General features: G+C 39.7%; 2 protein-coding genes and 1 long non-coding RNA gene across 3 annotated transcripts in view; 2 read left to right on the top strand and 1 right to left on the bottom strand.

Moving 5' to 3' along the window:
- Positions 1–296: 296 nt before the first annotated feature.
- On the top strand, positions 297–5,105 carry pdzk1ip1 (PDZK1 interacting protein 1). The gene is made up of 4 exons (XM_083559489.1): positions 297–484; positions 1,964–2,078; positions 4,669–4,746; positions 4,826–5,105. The coding sequence occupies exons 1-4, from the start codon at positions 415–417 to the stop codon at positions 4,896–4,898; spliced, it is 336 nt and encodes a 111-aa protein (XP_083415615.1). The 5' UTR covers positions 297–414; the 3' UTR covers positions 4,899–5,105.
- Positions 5,106–5,237: 132 nt separating this feature from the next.
- LOC310736112 lies at positions 5,238–9,493 on the top strand. The gene is made up of 2 exons (XR_014536449.1): positions 5,238–8,307; positions 8,339–9,493. It is a non-coding gene; the product is annotated as an uncharacterized lncRNA (long non-coding RNA).
- Positions 6,995–20,093, bottom strand: part of patj (PATJ crumbs cell polarity complex component) — a 158,136-nt gene continuing 145,037 nt past the window's right edge. Inside the window, exons 44-48 of the mRNA XM_083558989.1 lie at positions 19,871–19,993; positions 19,523–19,627; positions 13,291–13,394; positions 12,424–12,547; positions 6,995–10,282 (exon numbers count right to left, since the gene is read on the bottom strand). Of these exons, the coding sequence (XP_083415115.1) occupies positions 10,136–10,282; positions 12,424–12,547; positions 13,291–13,394; positions 19,523–19,627; positions 19,871–19,993 (603 nt within the window). The 3' untranslated portion in view covers positions 6,995–10,135. The remainder of the gene's footprint in view (positions 10,283–12,423; positions 12,548–13,290; positions 13,395–19,522; positions 19,628–19,870; positions 19,994–20,093) is intronic.

The raw sequence follows: 20,093 nt of genomic DNA on the forward strand, positions 1-20,093 counted from the left end.
TACTTACTTATGAGCTTCCTGCTTTGGTGGAGAATGACTTCCTGCAGCAATGTGCGCACTGCCATGGACATCTACCAAAACAGAGAACACACAGCATGTGGCATTTTATATATATATAGTAATAATAATAATAATAAAAAAAAAAAATCCTGATCCGAATGTTTTAACACAAAAAAAATTAACAAAATGTCAAATAAATACAAATACACTTAAAAAAAAAATAAAAATTCAGGCCACATTGATTGATGAAGTGAGTAAATGATTGACTTCACAGGTGTGGGTTTAATAGATAGAGAGCTTCATATGACTCTCCTGCTCAGTCTGAGGAACTCGTGATAGAACCTGAATGCATTTCAGCAGTGTATCACATTATAGACTATAAGTGTTGTAGTAATTTTGTAGAAAAGACCTGAAATGGGAAAAGCGAGTGTGCGAGCGCTTTACTGCCTGCTGCTGATGCTGGGAGCTGTTACAGCACAAGCAGGTGAGATTTCTTCAATCGCTTTCTTGTTGGGGTAAGAATTGTGATCTTGACATTTTTAACATTTTTAAGGGTATTCTTTATTTTTCTATAATATAATAATTATTACTGGGGAGGTGGTAGCTCAGTGGTTAAAGTGCTGGGTTCAGAAGGTTGGGAGTTCAAGCCAAGCGGGCACTATTGGGCCCTTGAGCACGGCCCTTAGCCAACAAGAAAGAATTTCACTGTGCTGTAATGTTCATATGACATGTATAAAGCACCTTTTTTTCCTTTTTATATTTTAAGATAAGATTTACCTTTATTAATCCCACAGTGAGAATTTCTCTGTTACAGCAGCAAAGCAAAAGAAATGCAAATATATAAAAGATTAGAGACATAATACAGTATACAGTTTATACACAACACAAAAATAAATGATATTAATATTATAATATTATTTATTAATCTGTAAATAATGAATATTATAATAATATAATGTTAATATTAAACAACTAATATAATAATAATATTATAATATTAATTATTGTAATAATATAATCTTTAATAATTAATATTATAATATTATTATATTATTTAAAAAAATGTTATTTATATACTGTAGAATTATTATATTAATATAAATTTTATTATTTATTATTATTATTATTACATTTACATTATGGCATTTTGCAGTAATTTAATTACCTTTCTGTTATTATTATTATTATTATTATTATTATTATTATTATTATTATTATTATTATTATTATTATATCATCAGCATGTAAAAAAAGGCACCTGACCATGGAAACCAATATGCAAAAAAATGAAACCAATGACCAATGACATTGCAGTGTAATGTTATGACCCCTGGGGTATTTTCCTAAACCAGCATATTCAGGTATGCTAAAGCTTAACCCCCTTATACCTCAATAATTTGCAAGCAATTACAATTAAGATAAAAAAAAAGAACGTCATCGATAGTGTTATAGCAGCAATAAACGGTCATTCTTTCACCAAGCCTCTCTTTTCGTTCCTTACATTCTTACAATCATCTCATAACAAGTGAGCAGGTGCTCAGAAATGCCAGGTTATCTTCTTGGTGCTGGGATTGGAACTCACAGCCTTCTGATCAGACGTCAAACATCTTAACTGTTAAGTTTCCACAAACGCCTTTGTTCCGAAAGTTGTAAATTTACAGCTTTAAGTGTTGTTAAAAAGAAAACCCACTGAAACTGGAGACTCCTTTCTCGTCTGCTGAACCAGTGGCTTCTTACGGAAATCTCCAGCATATCAGTGGTTATATGTTGTTTGGAAATTGATTTCTTTTACGAGGATTTGACCATAGAATCCCTGAAATGTTATAAAAAAATATATTTATTTTTATTTTATTACATCAAATACTTACAATAGTTGCATACTTACAATATCTGGACATTCAGGGAAGTGTTTTATCAGCATCATGTGTAGGTTTCTACATATATGGTTTGGTCTGTGTTTTAGAGAGTGCTGCTCGAGCTCTACCAAACTGGCTCACTGGCATCATCGCTGTTTCAGTGTTTCTCTTCCTGGTCTTCGTTGCTTTCCTTGTCAACAAAGTCTGGTGTGAGGACTCGAGGTAATCACCTGAACATTACCTCAGCCTTCGTTTATCATTTAGCTCACAAAGAAATGCTGAACACTATTTTTTATAATTACTCAGTGGTATGGTGTGTCTGAATCCTGGATTGTGATTGGCTGAAAGGAGTTCAGGAAGCTTGCAGTCAGTTTAACCATTAATGCTTTCAATATAAACATATGTATCCATAGTAACGGAGTTAGAGTTTTATAGAGTTGTACATTTCCTAAAATGACCTACTGAGCTGAGGATTTCTGAGTGTCATTTAAGTCATATGAAGAATATAGAGATTTGACGAACTAAAGAAGAAATAGTGCAAAACAGCAGCAGGAGTTAACACCAAGAGCTTCATTATAGGTAGTTGCTCATTATTTAAACACATAACATTAAAATGCTTTATTGATTAACTGGTTTGGATCAGCAGAATTCTAGACCCGTATATACAATAATTTACAAAAGTGATCCTGATTTTATTTTTATTTTTTGCATGTTTGTCACACTTTAACGTTTCAGATAATCAAACTAACTTAAATATTAGTAAAAGATAACACAACATGCAGTTTTTAAATGAATGTTTTTATTATTGAGGGAAAACAAAACTGTGGTTTATCACACCTGAGTTTATTTCTCTCGCCACACCCAGTCCTGATTACTGCTACACCTGTTCACAATCAAGAAATCTCTTAAATAGGACCTGCCTAACACAGTGAAGTAGATCAAAAGATCAACAAAAGCTAGACATCATGCTGAGATCCAAAGAAATTTAAAAACAAATAAAAAAGAAAGTCATTTCATTCAGTCTGGAAAAGGTTATGAAGCCATTTCTAAAGCTTTGGGACTCCAGTGAACCACAGTGAGAGAAATTAATCACAAATGGCAAAAACATTGAACAGTGGAGAACCTTCCCAGGAGTGACCAGCTGACCAAAATTACCCCAAAAGCATAGCGACGACTCATCCAAGAGGTCACAAAAGACCCCACAACAACATCCAAAAAACTGCAGGCTTCACTTGCCTCAGTTAAGGTTATGGTTCGTGACTCCACCATAAGAAAGAGACGGTAAAAATGGTCTGCATGGCAGAGTTCCAAGACGAAAACCACTTCTGAGCAAAAGAGAACAAAGTCTCGTCCCAGTTTTGCCAGAAAACATCTTGATGATCCTCGAGACTGTTGGGAAAATACTCTGTGGACTGAGGAGACAAAAGTTGAACTTTTTGGAAGGTGTGTGTCTAATTACGTCTGGCGTTTCAGAAAAATAACATCATACCAGCAGTAAAATATGGTGCTGGTAGTGTGATGGTCTGGGGCTGTTTTTCTGCTTCAGGACCTGGAAGACTTGCTGTGATAAATAGAACCATGAATTCTGCTGTTAACCAAAAAATCCTGAAGGAGAATGTCTGGCCATCTGTTCGTGACCCCAAGCTGAAGCAAACTTGGGTTCTGCAGCAGGACAATAATCCAAGACACACCAGAAAGTCCACCTCTAAATAACTGAAGAAAAACAAAATGAAGACTTTGGAGTGGCCTAGTCAAAGCCTGACCTAAATCCTATTGAGATGCTGTGGCATGACCTTAAAAAGGCAGTTTACGCTTGAAAACCCTCCAAAGTGTCTGAATTACAACAATTCTGCACAGATGGGTGGAGCAAAATTCCTCCACAGCGCTGTAACAGACTCACTGCAAGTTATCGCAAACACTTGATTGCAGTTGTTGCTGCTAAGGGTGGCCCAACCAGTTATTAGGTTTAGAGGGCAAACACTTTTTCACACAGGGCCATGTAGTTTTGGATTTTGTTTTCCCTCAAAAATAAAAACCTTCATTCAAAAACTGCATGTTGTGTTCACTTGTGTTCTCTTTTACTACTCCTTTAATAAAAATGGTGATAGCGATGATGTCGTTATCAGTTATGACGTCATGATTGTGACCCGTCTGCTCATGTAATTACAACATTGGTGCATTATTACAAAGACACGGCGATGACGTGTGCTGTGGAACGGAGTGGCAAAAGCTCCTCAAGATTTCAGCTCGAACAGCCTCGATATTCTCTGGTGCAAGCGCCATTGGAACACCACCTGGAAACCTCTTTATTTTTAAGGCTAAACCGGTTGCTTTGAAATAATCAAAAGGGATTCCTTTGTGCAGCACTCACACTATCAGGATTCATAAAAAAAGGCTTTACATTAAACGCTCGTTGCGCACCAGTCCACTGCTCCATTATAACTAATGACAAGGGGTTCATTATGAGCTCGGGTTCCAAACAATTGCAGACGCCATCAGGGTCACCAACTCCTAGTTCCAAAATTTCCCGTTTTTCTGAGCCAATCTGCATAACGTGATAATCCACGGCAAGATGTGAGGCCTTACACCTTATAATGTTCTCCATTTTTTAACCTGAGGTTATTCAGCCTTTGGTGTCGTACATTAAAATCATGTACCACATTCCGAGCCCTGGATTATCACTTCACAATAACACTGTAGCATGATGCTAGCTCCTGTTTCAAACACTAGTCGTTTTAGCAATGTCTCTGAAAGAGTAATCAATAACTTCCTGAGTCGACACTTTTTTTTTGTTGTTGTCGTTTAATACTAGCCAGGAGGAAAAGGTCACTGTAATACCCAATGAATATGCCATGAGCAACGGATCGAACTCAAATCTCGATTCAGTCAGGTAAGAATTCAAACTTTATCATCTTTATCTTCCATCCTCTATGTTTATCAGTACTAACTTACCTTGTTCTGATTTTCAGGAGCCATGAGCACTCTGATGCTTATGAGAATGTGATTTTTCATAAATCGGAAGAAACCGTGACGGCCATGTGACTCTGGAAACACAGATCTGCAACTCCATTCCACGTTTAGGATGTTTAAAACCTTAATCTTTTTTGGCCACTTTTATACACGTATACAAGTTTATGGATATACACGTATGGATCTATATAAAATTTTTTTTTTTTTACCAGTTATGTCACTATGTGCTAATTGTATCCATAAAGTTAAATCACAGGAATGAATTTATATGAATCGAAATTAATTTGATTCATTATTTCTCTAATCGGACACAAGCTGCTGAAATCCCGATTTATTTACAGCTACTATATATATATATATATATATATATATATATATATATATATATATATATATATATATATATATATATATATATATATATTTATAACATTCGTCAGAATCCTTTATCCAGAGCAACTTTTAAAAGTGCATTGAGGTTTCTATTAATAAATACATTTTAATATTGTTTCATTTGGACCTAAACTGAGAATACAATCAGTGTAAAATCCCTCTTGAAAAGACACTTTAAAGCGAGGGGATTTTATTTGGTTAGAAGTGTGTATTTAAGCACTGATGGAAGAAGAATTTTCGAAGATGGACAGTGACGCAGCTTTAAGGACATCAAGTTGAAGTTCGCTTAACCATCTAGGTGACAGAATATAGAAGAGTCTTAAAGAATGTCTTCCTTGTAACCTGTGAGAATGGTGTAGTGGTAGAGGATAGAGGGACAGGTGAAGCAGTAGTAGTGGATGGAGGGATGAGTTGAGTAGTGGTTAAGGATGGAGGGATGAGTTGAGTAGTGGTTAAGGATGGAGGGATGAGTTGAGTAGTGGTTGAGGATGGAAGGATAAGTTGAGTAGTGGTTGAGGATGGAAGGATAAGTTGAGTAGTGGTTGAGGATGGAAGGATAAGTTGAGTAGTGGTTGAGGATGGAGGGATGAGTTGAGTAGTGGTTGAGGATGGAAGGATAAGTTGAGCAGTGGTTGAGGATGGAGGGATGAGTTGAGTAGTGGTTGAGGATGGAAGGATAAGTTGAGTAGTGGTTGAGGATAGAGGAATGAGTTGAGTAGTGGTTGAGGATGGAGGGATGAGTTGAGTAGTGGTTGAGGATAGAGGGATGAGTTGAGTAGTGGTTGAGGATGGAAGGATAAGTTGAGTAGTGGTTGAGGATGGAGGGATGAGTTGAGTAGTGGTTGAGGATGGAAGGATAAGTTGAGCAGTGGTTGAGGATGGAGGGATGAGTTGAGTAGTGGTTGAGGATAGAGGGATGAGTTGAGTAGTGGTTGAGGATGGAGGGATGAGTTGAGTAGTGGTTGAGGATGGAGGGATGAGTTGAGTAGTGGCTGAGGATGGAGGGATGAGTTGAGTAGTGGTTGAGGATGGAAGGATAAGTTGAGTAGTGGTTGAGGATGGAAGGATAAGTTGAGTAGTGGTAGAGGATGAAGGGATGAGTTGAGTAGTGGTTGAGGATGGAGGGATAAGTTGAGTAGTGGTTGAGGATGGAGGGATGAGTTAAGTAGTGGTTGAGGATGGAGGAATGAGTTGAGTAGTGGTTGAGGATGGAGGGATGAGTTGAGTAGTGGTTGAGGATGAAGGGATGAGTTGAGTAGTGGTTGAGGATGGAGGGATGAGTTGAGTAGTGGTTGAGGATGAAGGGATGAGTTAAGTAGTGGTTGAGGATGGAGGGATGAGTTGAGTAGTGGTTGAGGATGGAGGGATGAGTTGAGTAGTGGTTGAGGATGAAGGGATGAGTTGAGTAGTGGTTGAGGATGGAGGGATGAGTTGAGTAGTGGTTGAGGATGGAGGGATGAGTTGAGTAGTGGTTGAGGATGGAGGGATGAGGATGGAATCAGCATGTTGAGTTAGTACCAGTTTCCTCTCATCTCTAAAGTTACAGTTCGACTTCTGACATTTACTGACACTGAAAAGGACACTAACAAGCATTTAAAAATGCGTTCATGTAAAATCTACGACTTTCTGGTTGTTAAGAATGAAATGATGCCACATTATAATAAGGGCTTAAATAGAAACTATTCTGTTGGAGAAACTGACCAATCAGAAATGTATATTCAACACTCTTGTAGAACAGATAATGTAAAAGCGAATGAAGAATGGAATCAAAGGGGTAAATGTAGATATCAGGTTTATTAGATCATCTCATTATCTGATATAATGCATCTCGTACATGGTTTCTTTGGGATTTGACAATACATGATCATTTCACAAAGACTGACCGACAAACTAAACATTTCCGGTGGAACGATTAACATTTGCATTTTTCTGTATTTGAGGTCGGGAAGGGAAAGAGGGTGGGGGGGTTGGGGGTGACAGAGACAGAGTGAGAGAGAAAACAAACATTGGATACAGACATATGTTTTAAAGGGAGTTCAAGGCAGACAGCATAAAGGAAGCAGTCTGCACATGGAAGCCACGTGAAGAACAAGTGCGAGCTGGGAAAACCCTCGACCAGTGGCACCATCGTGCTGCACTCGTTTCCAAAAAAGGACCGTTAAGCTGAAAGGTTAGGACCGTTTTGACGGGAGTGTCGGAGTCAGAGCATTCCCGGAATTATTCTAGCGGATAGAAATCATTCTACTTCATTTATCGCACGTGATTTAAGTCTTCAGCTACAAGTCAAGGCCTCGGACGATGTACTAGGCACTATTTTCTAATATTCTACACTAATACACAAAATACCGTATTTAATCGTGTGTACAGCCGCTGGTCTCCACCCCTTTTCCATGTTTCAGGTGTTATAATTACCTCACAGCCGGGGGGAAGAAACTTCTCTGAGTCAGACACTCCTGATTTTGAACATATATTGGAAGTTCAAATGTAGTGTTTTCATGCTACAGCTCAGTACAAGCAGAATCCGAAACGTGTCGAATGTGTTCGAGTGAAAACCCAACGCAGAAAGTGGTTTTGGCGAGAACCTCCTCGTGAATTCTCTACGACCCCGAGGTCAAGCGGCTTTGCAAGAATCTGGCACATTTCCGTTTGAAGATCGGGAGTCCAGCTGACACAGGATTTCCTCATATTGTGGTCGACACTGTGTAAAAAAAAAAAAAAAAAACCATACCTCGCTCGCGCATACCATTTTCATTTTAGTTATGGATAGGAACGCTGGGGCAAACCTACAAAATGAACATGAATAAAGGAAATAAATTACATATTTACACTGACAGGATTTGTGCAATTAAATGATGAAACACTGGTGATAGCTTTAGTAAATAAAAAGAAAAAAAAAGAAAAAAAATTGAATTGGAAATCTAAAAAACGATTATTCAGTCAGAATCAGGGACTCTAAATATGATAACGAAGAGGACGTCTATAACGGAAGAATCTAATCTAATAATCGCCAGAGAAAAAATAACACCCAGAATCAGCCCCGTCTCACAGTTCATCCCTACTGTTTTCTATGAAACTAAAGATTTTTGAGGTCCAGAATGAGCGATTGGGAACGTGTTCAGGGTGTATGTTTTATTGCAGTGACAGATCTGGTGCAATGAATTAGTTTCCAGGCAAAAAAAAAAAAAAAAGGTTGTTGGCAGCTTTGCATGAAAATAGAAATCATTTGTATCGGTTGTTTCCCAACATAACGGCAATTGGGTGATTACCAATAGTGAGAAATTTGACACGTTTCCCTGCTCAAAAAAAACGCTGAAACCCGGAATCACAGCTCATACAGTGGATGTGAATGTGTAGAGACGACGCAGACACTGGAAATGTTTTTCAATCAATTTAAAAAGATACCATGGTATATATTATAGTTCCCATGATCAAGCCCTTGTTCTTGTGTTTTTCCTTTTTTGCGGCATTTCGCTCCAGACTTATTTATTTTTTAGTCATTAGTGACATTTGTGCTTCATGTAAAGGTCAAAGTGCTTTATATTTGTCACCTGTACATTATAACACAGTGATATTCTTTCTTCCTATGTAAGGAAGGGCCTCTGGAAGCACAAATGGGTTAAGGGCCTTGCTCAAGGGCCCAAGAGTGGATGCTTGGGCTTAAACCCCTGACCTTATGATCAATAGTCCAGTGCCTTAACCACTGTGTTACCTCTTGCACCAGGTTCTCGCATATCCCAGCTTGTTGGAAAGGTGTGGTTATGATACAGCACCCCTAGAGCAGATAGGGTTAAGGGCCTTGGTCAAGGCCCCAAGAGTGGCAGCTTGGTTATACTGGGACTTGAATCACCAACCTTCCATACAGCCTTAACCACTAAACTGACACTTCCACTAGGTTTTTGTATATCACATCTCATCAGGAAGCTGGGCTCAGCATGCATGGCCAGATCATAGTAGATGCTCCTGAAGAAAAGAAGTTTGGGGCCTTGCTCATGGGCCCAACAGCAGTATCTTGTCAGTGCTGGGGCTTGAACCCCACAACCAAAAAGCCACTAGATTTTGTTTATCCCAGCTTGTTAAGAAGCTGGGGTCAGAGCGCATGGTCAGCCATGGTATAGGACCCCTGGAGAAAATAGGGTCAAGGGCCTTGCTCAAGGGCCTAACAGTGGCAGCTTGGCAAAACTGAGATTGAACCTCAAACCTTATGATCAGTAACCCAGAGATTTAACCACCAAACTAAACCAACATTGCCTTATAAATGTTAACAAACAAACAAAAACTAAGCTCTCCATCAACTCCCTCAGGGGACAGATTGGTATCATGGTGTTTAAATAAAGCATGTACCTTCTTGTATGTAAAGTATGTTCAGAACGACTTGTATGGCTTCTAGGATGAAAATTTGGAAACTTCCCAACATCTCTGGTGACATTCCATCACATCGTTCCTGTCTGTCTCATTCAGTCTCGTTACTGTTAATGCTTTATTTTTATTTTTTTCATTGTGTCAGAACAGGGAAATGTGTCATTTATTTTAAATTTTGCCTCTGAAGGGTCGATCTGCCCTAAAGTCATAACCCTAAACCGCACCCTCACCTCATCTACACACTTGGATCGAGTGGAGTGTCGATTATTATAAGTTGTAACTGAATGAAAGGAAAAGGATTCAAGACGTGGGTCATGAGCAAATTCCCTTCTTGTTGAGTGAAAGTTTAGAGAAATGCACACACACACACACACACATGGGGGTTTGGCTCCATCTCATTCTCATAAAGATCTGGGATGGAGTTTGGGTTACTGAGCTCTACACACCTGAAGAAGAATTTAATCAGGGGCTATGCATGCGCCCACATCAAGGTGTGTATGTGTGTGTGTGTGTGTGTGTGTGTGTATCGTGGCATTGCCTACGAGTGTATGTTTGTGTTAGGACAGTACAGACAGTGTGACAAGCCCTCTCTGCTTCTTCAGGATGGCCACTGCCTGCTCATGTGTGACTCCTTCCAGACTCTCTCCATTTACAGATAGGATCTGATCTCCACGCTTTAGACGCCCGTCTACCGCTGCTGCCCCCTACACACACACACACACACACAAACACAAACACACACATCAATATAGGGATTTCAGATTTTGTTTTACAACCATAAATTCCTCTTGGATATACAGCAGACGTAAAAAGCTTTCGAGACATTTCAAGTCATTTCTCACATAAACGGTGCGTAAGGACATGTACATTGTTTGGCCCAGGAGGAAAAAGTCAATTCCAGTTGTTTAACCCCAATTCCAAAAAAGTTGGGAAAATGTAGATGAACTGGGTAAAATGTAGATAAAAACAAAATGCAATGATTTGCAAAATCCCATAAACTCATTATATTCACAATAAAAAACATTAAATGTTTAACCTAAAAATACATACCATTTTAAAGACAGAAATAAGGTCATTTTGAATTTGATGTTGTGTAGCATCACACCTTCTGTCTGTATACATCTAGGAACTGGGAGACCAGTTGCATGACATTTTAGGAGAGGAATATTCTCACATAGTTGTCTTATACTGGATTCTAGCTGCTTAACAGCTCTGGGTGTCCTTTGTTGTATTTTTCGTTTCATGAGACAACAAATGTTTTCATAACGTGAAAGGTCTAGACTACAATTGTAGCCTTTATTGAAAGTTATGATCACTCTCTAAATGTCTACATGCCACTCAGAGATCCTTTCTTATTACATTTTTTACTGGAATGGCAACACGTATGTATCAAAAAACGCAGCATTCTGGTCAGCAGTTTTCCAGGTTTGCCGTTTGGAAATGAATCCTGCTACCGATATATTTTAAGAATTTATTTTTTTTATGGCACACCGAATTGATCTTATCCAACAAAAACTCCATACACACAAAGGTTTTGGTACAACCTTTTCAGCCATATATGGTTCTTCTCCAAACTTTGGGATGCTGTAGCACTTCACCTGAACCAGTTCGAGCATGACAATGCCCCTGTGCACAAAGCCAGCTCCATGAAGATATGCTTTACATGGGTTGAAATGGAAGATCTCTTGCTACAGCGCTCTAAACCCTATTGAACATCTTTGGAATGAAGTTGAATGCTGACTGCACCACAGGCCTCCTCAACTCATCTACTTCAATTATAATAATGCTCTTGTTGCTGAATGAATCTCCACAAGCACACTCTAAAATCTGGTGGAACATCTTCCTAGAAGAGTGGAGGATTCTTAGCTGTTATCCAAGAACAGGAAGCTGATGCTGGCTGGGCACAAGCTCACCAAAACGAAAGTTAAAGGCACAGCCACACAGATGGGATGGTCAGACTTTGACACCAACATTATGGAATCCATGAACCCAAGCTGCCTTGACTCAATAGTACAAACTGGTGGAGGCGGTATAACGGTGTGGGGAATATTATCCTCGCTCACTTTTGCTCCAGTGAAAACAAATCAATCATCACTTGAATGCGATAGTTTATTGGGTGTCATCTTAAAGACCATGTGCACCCCATCATTACCCTGATTAACCATATTGTAAAGGCTTCCTCCAACATGATAATGCACCCCATACAATATGAATAGTTTTCTGGCTATACACTAATAGTAACAATCACTCTACATATGATAGAATAACAGAAAAACAATTCATATTGTAGCCTTGACCACACAGCGCTCATTAGGAACCAGAAGGCATGCACAAAAGACGGTTCCTCTGCAGCTCGTTGCTTCCTAAAAGGATTTTATTTGGAATCTTCAATCCAAAGAGCTGTTTAGGGTTGTGCATTATTTTCTTCACCGCAAAGATCTAACAGAACATGATCACCATTGGTGAGTAAAACCATTCTGACGCTGATTTGGGTATTAGCTCTGATGTTTGACTCTTGTCTGCCCCCTACTGGTTCCAGGTGGTTGTAGCACAACCAAGACAAAGCACAGATATTTGGAAACCCCACATTCTGTCGATAGGACAAATTAATTTATTAGGAATTTTTTTATTGGGTTTTTCAATGTATTTCTTTTTGGTCAATCTGTGACCAGTATTTATTAAATTCGTGTTCTGCAGATGATATTCAGAATCTTTTGAACCTCCAAACGAAATTAAATATGACTGGCTCGTAATCCAGAAACAAACTGACGATCCAGTCCTCCGTCTCTCATCTTTCGCATGGCAATATTTAATTGGGAGATTTATAAACGCTTGTTTTTTGTACCTTGCAGAAGACAGTTTTGACGTAGATAGGCAGGTCTCCATGCGGACTCCCGAAGCCTCCTACGATGCTAAAGCCGAGGCCTTCAGAGCCCTTCTCCAGCGTGATGCTCTTTGGCTTGGGCGTTCTGTCACAAGACACACACATTATGTTTTAAACACAAAAACTCAGACCAGAGACTTTCCATGGAAACGTCGACTGGAGAAATCTGGAAATATTCCAATATTATAAGTTGGAAACTTACCAGAAATTTATGGGAATTGACACAAATGTATGGGAATTTGTTAGAAATTCGTATCATATGCATAAATATATACATTTTGTTTGCTCATAAGCTGACGTACACGCAAACATGATTTAATTGTTAGTATAATTTCGTTGCACAACAGCTGGCGGACAGCACAAGGAAGTTTTAAACATAAATGGATGTAATATTCATGTAATTTACGTGACAACTCGACAAGATGGACGTTATTTTGTGTGCAGGATACAGGAAATGATGTGCGTTATGTTATAGAGGTATGCACAATGCATGTAGGGGGTGTGGCCTGAATAACCCTGCAGCAAGTGTGCCGTGTGCATGTGATACAGTAGATGGATGTGCAATTTCAGCTAGAATTGCATAAATTTTTATATAATAAATATATAATAAATTTCCAGTTTATTCCAGTTAATTACCATGGAAAGTTTCCAGTCTTGAAAATTCCCGGATTTTTGCAACGTCTTGTTTTGTCTTATTTTAAGTTAGTGACAAAAATATGATTTTAATAATAAAAAAAAACATGTTCGTGTAATAGAAACCAAATCTGGTGGAAAGTGTGTAGTACTTAAATGAAGGAATGTGTTGGGATGGAGAGTCTCATAACTCACTCTGGATCTGTAATCAAGGCCTCGGGGTTGGTACTCAGGGTGGAGCTTGAAGACATGCTCTCAACCTGACTGGCGATGGCGCTGATGTTCGTGTCCGCTATCACCTGTCAGAGAGACCCACAGAAGATCATCAAACATCCTTAAAAAAATTAGCCTTGAAAGCATACACACATCCAGATATGTCAAAACATACACACACACACACACACACACACACACACACACACACACACACACACACACACAGGCATCAGTACTCCTATCAGTAAGTCTGAAAGCTTGTGTGTCATAAAGATGACTGTATGCCTGTGATAACGTGCATCTGCTAATGTGATGTGTGTGTTGGGCGTTGAAATGCACCCCTGTAATCCCTCCTGTCCTGGATGCCATGCGTACGATTGTTCAACAGACAGGCGCTGCTTCAAAGACATCGATCCTCTGACAAACACTTCCTACCATCACTCATCAGCCCCCGTCTCTATTCTCCTGCATTAATAAAGGACTTCTTTTTCTTTTTGCAGCATTTCGTGGGGGTTTTTTTTGTTGTTTTTTTATTTTTTGCCCACACATCAATTAAACCTGATGACTGCACTGACGGCGGTGGCAGAGCTCCGAAAGAGAAAAAAAGCTCATTTCCATATTTAATTAGCGACGAGGCAATTAAAACTAAAACGCACAACAACAAACAAAAGCTAATTAAAGAATGACTTGGCCAGTTTGGGAGAAAACTGTGTGTAAACATTCCCTTGCCATCACATTCACTTCTCAGAGAGAGAGGGAGGGAGGGAGGGAAGGAGGGGGGGGGGAGAGAGAAAGAGAGAGAGAAACAAGACAAAGTTAGAAAGATAGAGACAAAGAAACAGAGAGGCAGACATACAGAATAAGAGAGAGACAGCGAAAATAGACAGAGAGACTGACAGACAGAAAAACAGACAGAGTCAGACAAAGAGAGAAAGACAATGTGACTGACAGAGAGAGACAGACAGAAAAAGGGAAACAGAGAGACTGACGGACAGAAAAACTGACAGAAAGAGACACAGAGAGAGAGAGAGAGAGAGAGAGAGAGAGAGAGAGAGAGAGAGAGAGAGAGAGAGAAAGAGAGAGAGAGACCAACAGGCAAAAAAAGATAGAGACAGACAGACAGAATGAGAGAGACAGACAGAGAAACAGAGAGACAGACAAAAATAGACAGACAAACTGAAAGAGACCGATTAAGAGACCAAGACAGACAGACAGAAAGACAAAAAAAACAGACAGAAAGACCGAGGCAGAGACCGACAGACAGAAAACAGACAGAGACAGACAGAGAGACAGATGGAAAAAGAGACAGAGAAACAAACAGAAATAAATAAAGAAACCAACAGACAGAAAAATAGATATAGAAACAGACAGAGGCAAAGGGAGAGAGATGGACAAACAGGGAGAGAGATGGACAAACAGAAAGAGAGAGAGAGAGAGAGAGAGAGAGAGAGAGAGAGCCTGACAAACAGAAAAAGACAGAGAACAGTATTTGCTGAATTTTTTTTTTTTAAAGACCACGCAGATAAATCATATCCAGTTACTTTCTGGTCTCTCGGGGCCAAAACAATGTCGAAAAATAATCAAATAATCAGAGTAAATATTGAGACGTCAGGTGGCATCTGACACGTGCCCGGGGGGGGGGGGGATTTCACATGTACCTACTATTGAGGGAAAAAAAAAGATGAGAGGACATGTAGGTAAATGAGCAGAAATGGATGTGGTAAAGACTGAGAGAAGGAGAGAGGGAGAGGGACAGTAAGAGAGAGAGAGAGAGAGAGAGAGAGAGAGAGAGAGAGAGAGAGAGAGAGAGAGGGGTAAACAGTAATTGGTCTCTTAGCTGGTTTAATCAGCAGCGTACAGGCAGGGCTCCCCCTGTTTGAAAGCTCGCTGCATTCCTCCTGGAGCGCGGCAGATAACGGCGCATTTGCATAAAGGCCCGGGATTATCTGGCAACCCGCGCTCAACTGCCGCACAGCTGCCGAGAGCTGATAACGGCGCAGTGACACAGCACCAACCACTCACACACTACAATAAATCCACACACACACACACACACACACACACACACACACACACACACACACACACACACACACACACACACACCTCCTCCACACCCCCACAGTACTGTATAGCACCCACATCCAGTCAGTGATCAGCACACAAACACAATCCTATACATTCAGTCAAACACAATCGCATACACAACCTCTCTTTTTTTCACACCCGTGTATCTATACACCTTTCGCACCCGCTCACAATTTTGAATACAATCGCGCATGAATAAACCGAGCAGCCCTGCAGAAGGAAATAAAAAAAGCTTCAGGATGTACAGGTGGGTGATAGAAGCAATGAGAAATTTACAGAAGACTAAAAAAGCATACAAAAGCAGACTTGGGTTAACGGCTAGGTCAAATGCGAAAGCGGCATTTACACACTAGCAATCGGCGAAAAAAATCGATTACACACACACACACACACACACACACACACACACACACACACACACAAAAAGGAAATTCTGAGATTTGGGTTCGAGCTTGTGCAAACGCACCTTCTTTAAATCACGTCGCACACAAAAACGCACTAATTACAGTGACAAAGGCCGATATTTCGTGTCACAAGATTATCAGTGTTAAAAAGCATCATATTTCATTGGAAAGTTACTGCAAGAGACTTGGGCTGGTCACAGTATTGAATATTAGAGTATTCTACAATTCATAAACTCGACATTAGGGACAAAAGTCATATGTAGTTCTTTTTTTAGACCTTTAAATCTATTAAGCACAATCGAATAGAGCACGGAATCTTCCCTTTGTTTGTACCGGAAGACCCAAATCTGTTCCAGCATGACAACACCCCTGTGCACAAAGCCAGCTCCATGAAGATATGCCTTGCATGGTTTGGAAGTAGAGGTCGACCAATAGTGGATTTTACAGATACCGATAAAAACAAACAAACCTAACACTCCATGTAAAATACTAGTGAACACAACATTATTTTATTAAAATTTTTAACAGTATCATTAATTTGTTAATTATATAAATAAACATTTAGATAAATAAAAGACAAATTTACACTTAAACAAAAAGTAAATAATAAGCAAATTAGCAAATAAATAAATACAGTAGCAAAATCAACAAAAAACCTTTAAACAACACGTGGTGACACTGATTCGCCTCTAGAGGCCGCTCTCGTACTGCATAAAGCAACCCGGAAAAACTATCGGTATGGATTTTTCAATAGTTCCAGCAATCAACTATCGGTGCCAAATAATCAACAAAAATACATAAATCGGTCGACCTCCAGATAGAAGTGTGTGGAAGATCTCAAGTTATAAAGCTCTAAACTTATATCTACTCAACAGGATGAATGTGAGCACTGACTGCACCCCAGCCCTTCTCACCTCCCGTCAGTACCTGCCTTTACGAACACCCTGAATAAACACAAATCTCCACGAAAACAGTCCAAAATCTAGTGGAACAGCTTCACTCTTCTGGGTCTCCGACAACATTTGTTCATATAGTATATCAAATGTCAGTGCATATACGCTTAGCTAAAGAAAAAACAAATTCCATTTTATCATATCAAAAAGCCCCCCAAAAAAATGCTGAAGAAAATGCAAATAAAAACCGCAGTGCCCACAATGAATCCAGCAAAAACAGTTAATGTTCTCGTAAATGGTCCGTATAAATCACTCCGAACTAATTATTTCTGTGGCCAACTGTTTGAGATTTACAGCCACCCTTTTTTCATGTGCGGAATAAGTGCACTAATTTACGCTCGTCAGATCCGTGCCGGGTGGATTTGCGATTTCTGTGGTGGCGATTTGGCATCGTGGGGCAACAGAGTTACCATGAAACTGTGCACACGAACACTGTGTAGTTAATTTTATATAATCATGAATAAAAACACAGCCTCAGTTGCAAATACTTTGTAAAAATATTTGCTTTACAAACAGGTTTAATGTATTCATTATTAATAATGCTTGCTTGTTTGTTTGTTTTTGGAGCAGATTTCCTGACTGTGCTAATAACACAGCACAATGATAACGAGGTCAAAGGGGATGAACAGGGAATAAAAATTTGCCATCTGTTACTATGCAGTTTATTTCCTATTTGCCATCAGATCTTCCAGAACTGCTCAATTGGTCCCACCATCTCTCAGGGTAAAAGCTAGCTACACATCATGATTTCTTTCAGTTCTGGCACCAAGGTGGTGGAATGAACTTCTTTTAGTCAGCTGAGCCATGATGTGTGAAGACCTGCCTCTTCCTAAAACTAGCAATTATTTGCTATAGCATAAACAGTAGTATTTATTCCAAAACAGGAATTACATAATTTTCCGGACTATAAGCCACTACTTTTTTCCCGCGCTTTCAACCCCGCGTCTTAAACAATGAAGCGGCTAATTTATGGATTTTTCCTGGGTTTTTCCCGAGTTTACAAGCTTCATGCCACCAAAAAACTGAGCCCCATAACATTAGACCAATGAAATTGCGGAACGGGTTCAGGTGAACCAATGAAATTCTTTATATTAAATCAGATGCGCTCCCACTGAATCGGGCCGCACCACATCATAAATATGGATGTTGTTCCTCTGACGTTTGACCTGCCGCTCACTCAAACTATCTACAGGAAATGCGAATCATTCGTCACGCTGAAAACAACCGGGCATGAAAACACACACTTCACCTGTGTTCTGAGCTGCATGGCATCGGGAGAAAAGATTCACCGATGGTGATTTTTAAACTCACGACGATGCCAAAAGATAAACTCTCGAGAGAAATAGTTGTGAAAGGAAGGAGGAAGACAGTGAACAATGACTTTCTTGGTAGGCTACTGTTTAGATACAAGCCGTGTAACAGACACTGTCTTTAATTAAAGCCCGTGTAAAGTTCATTAGTTTCAGTGTAGACACCTGCGGCTTATTTATGTTTAAAATAAAAATCTTTGTCAAATTCAGTGGGTGCGGCTTATATTTGGGTGCGTTTAATAGTCCGGAAATTACGGTACATTCTTATCTGCCATACGACTTTTTTTATTCTTTCTTTTTAATTCTATAATAAGCACATAAAAAAAGACAGTATGCTTCATAATCCAACTCCATAAAACAAAGGTTGTTAATTGTAGAAAAAAAATACATACTAATTTCCAATACATAAGAACGGAGAAGTCTGCAAGGGAATTCACAAGAACCATTTTTTTATTCAAAAAGTAAATAATTTGTTCTATACCACAACAGCGTCTGGTTGTAATTGCCTCGTGTATTCAACCTACTCAGTCCAGAATTGAATAAACACATTTGTCTGAAGATGTAGGGAGAAAGTAATCTTTTTCATGACACAGATGTCATTTACAAACATAGTAAATAGATGCTATACCAGAAATAGTGTAGAAAGTGCAAAGGAAGGGCTGTGTTAAGTTTGTTTCCCACTGCTTTATGAATCTCTGACCAAAAAGGATTTATCACTCGCCATTCCCAGAGTATATGCCAATGATTGGCTTCCTAAAACCCACACAGTCTCCAACATTTGGTGTCCCCCCACAACAATATGAGCTTCTGTTTTGGTGTGATAAAAAAAATCTAACAAGGCACTTCCACATGAACTCCAACCACATGATTTTGTACATTTCCATGTGAATTAACATACAACGACCAGGCATAACTGTGGCCACCGATCAGCCATAACATTATGATCACCTGCCTAATATTGCGTTGTTCCCCTTTTGCTGGAAAAATAAAACCTGTCCAGCATTAAAAGCCAGAACTTCTTTAGTAATTTCAGCTACAGGAGCTCGTCTGATGGATCGGACCACAAGGACCAGCCTTCGCTTCCTACATACATCAATGAGCCTCGGCCGCCCACGACCCTGTCGCCGGTTCACCACTGTTTTTGCCTTTAAGCACTTTTGATACTGAGCACTGCTCTGTGGCAGTATGGAGAGGCTCTGACCCAGTCGTCTAGCCGTCACCATTTTTCCTGATTCAAACACATCAAAATTGAGGACAAAATGTTCACTTGCTATCTAAAACATCCCACCCACTAACAGATGCCATGATGAAGAGATAACCAGTGTTATTTACTTTACCAGTGTTATGCTCATACGCTATTATACGATATTGATAAAGACTTCAAAGCGCTTGGCGTAAACATAAACGTAAATGTACATGTGAGCAGGTGTGCAAGCTTCAGGGTTCAGGATCGTACCTGTAACGTGATGTTGCCGTAGGCGTTTTTTAGCATGGTGACCACCTCCCCGTGAGTCAGACCCTCTAGAGACTGCGAGTTGATGCTCACGATACGGTCGCCAACCTACAGAGGGAGAGAGAGAGCGAGAGAGAGAGAGAGAGAGAGAGACGGGGAGACATAATTATAAGGAACGCAAACATACATTTGATTAATCAATTCCACTCAGAGCAGTGGCCTTCTCCTGCACAAAGCTCAATCAATAACACTTCTTCTGTCTGTATACTGAGGACAAAGATGAAAGGAGAGAGGGAAGGGTGTGTGAGTGTGTGTGTGTGTGTGTGTGTGTGTGTGTGTGTGTGTTGTCACCTTGAGGCGGTGTGTCCTGGCAGCGACACCGTTTGCCTGGATCATGGCGATGAAGATGGGGATGTCTCCCAATGGACTGCCCTTTCCTCCAGCTATACTGATCCCTAAAGCATCAGTTGGACCCTGTGGACACACACACACACACACACACACACACACACACACACACACACACAAAACCTTCATAAAGCCTCGCTCATATGAAAAGCTTTCAATATCATTC

The sequence above is a fragment of the Silurus aristotelis genome, assembly GCF_946808225.1.
Source record: "Silurus aristotelis genome assembly, chromosome: 13".
In the NCBI taxonomy this organism is placed as follows: Eukaryota; Metazoa; Chordata; class Actinopteri; order Siluriformes; family Siluridae; genus Silurus; species Silurus aristotelis.

Coding starts and splice junctions, on each gene's coding strand:
- pdzk1ip1 (XM_083559489.1), top strand. CDS start 415: ATGGGAAAAGCGAGTGTGCGAGCGCTTTACTGCCTGCTGCTGATGCTG. Junction 485..1,963: donor AGCTGTTACAGCACAAGCAG/GTGAGATTTCTT, acceptor TCTGTGTTTTAG/AGAGTGCTGCTCGAGCTCTA. Junction 4,747..4,825: donor TCAAATCTCGATTCAGTCAG/GTAAGAATTCAA, acceptor TCTGATTTTCAG/GAGCCATGAGCACTCTGATG.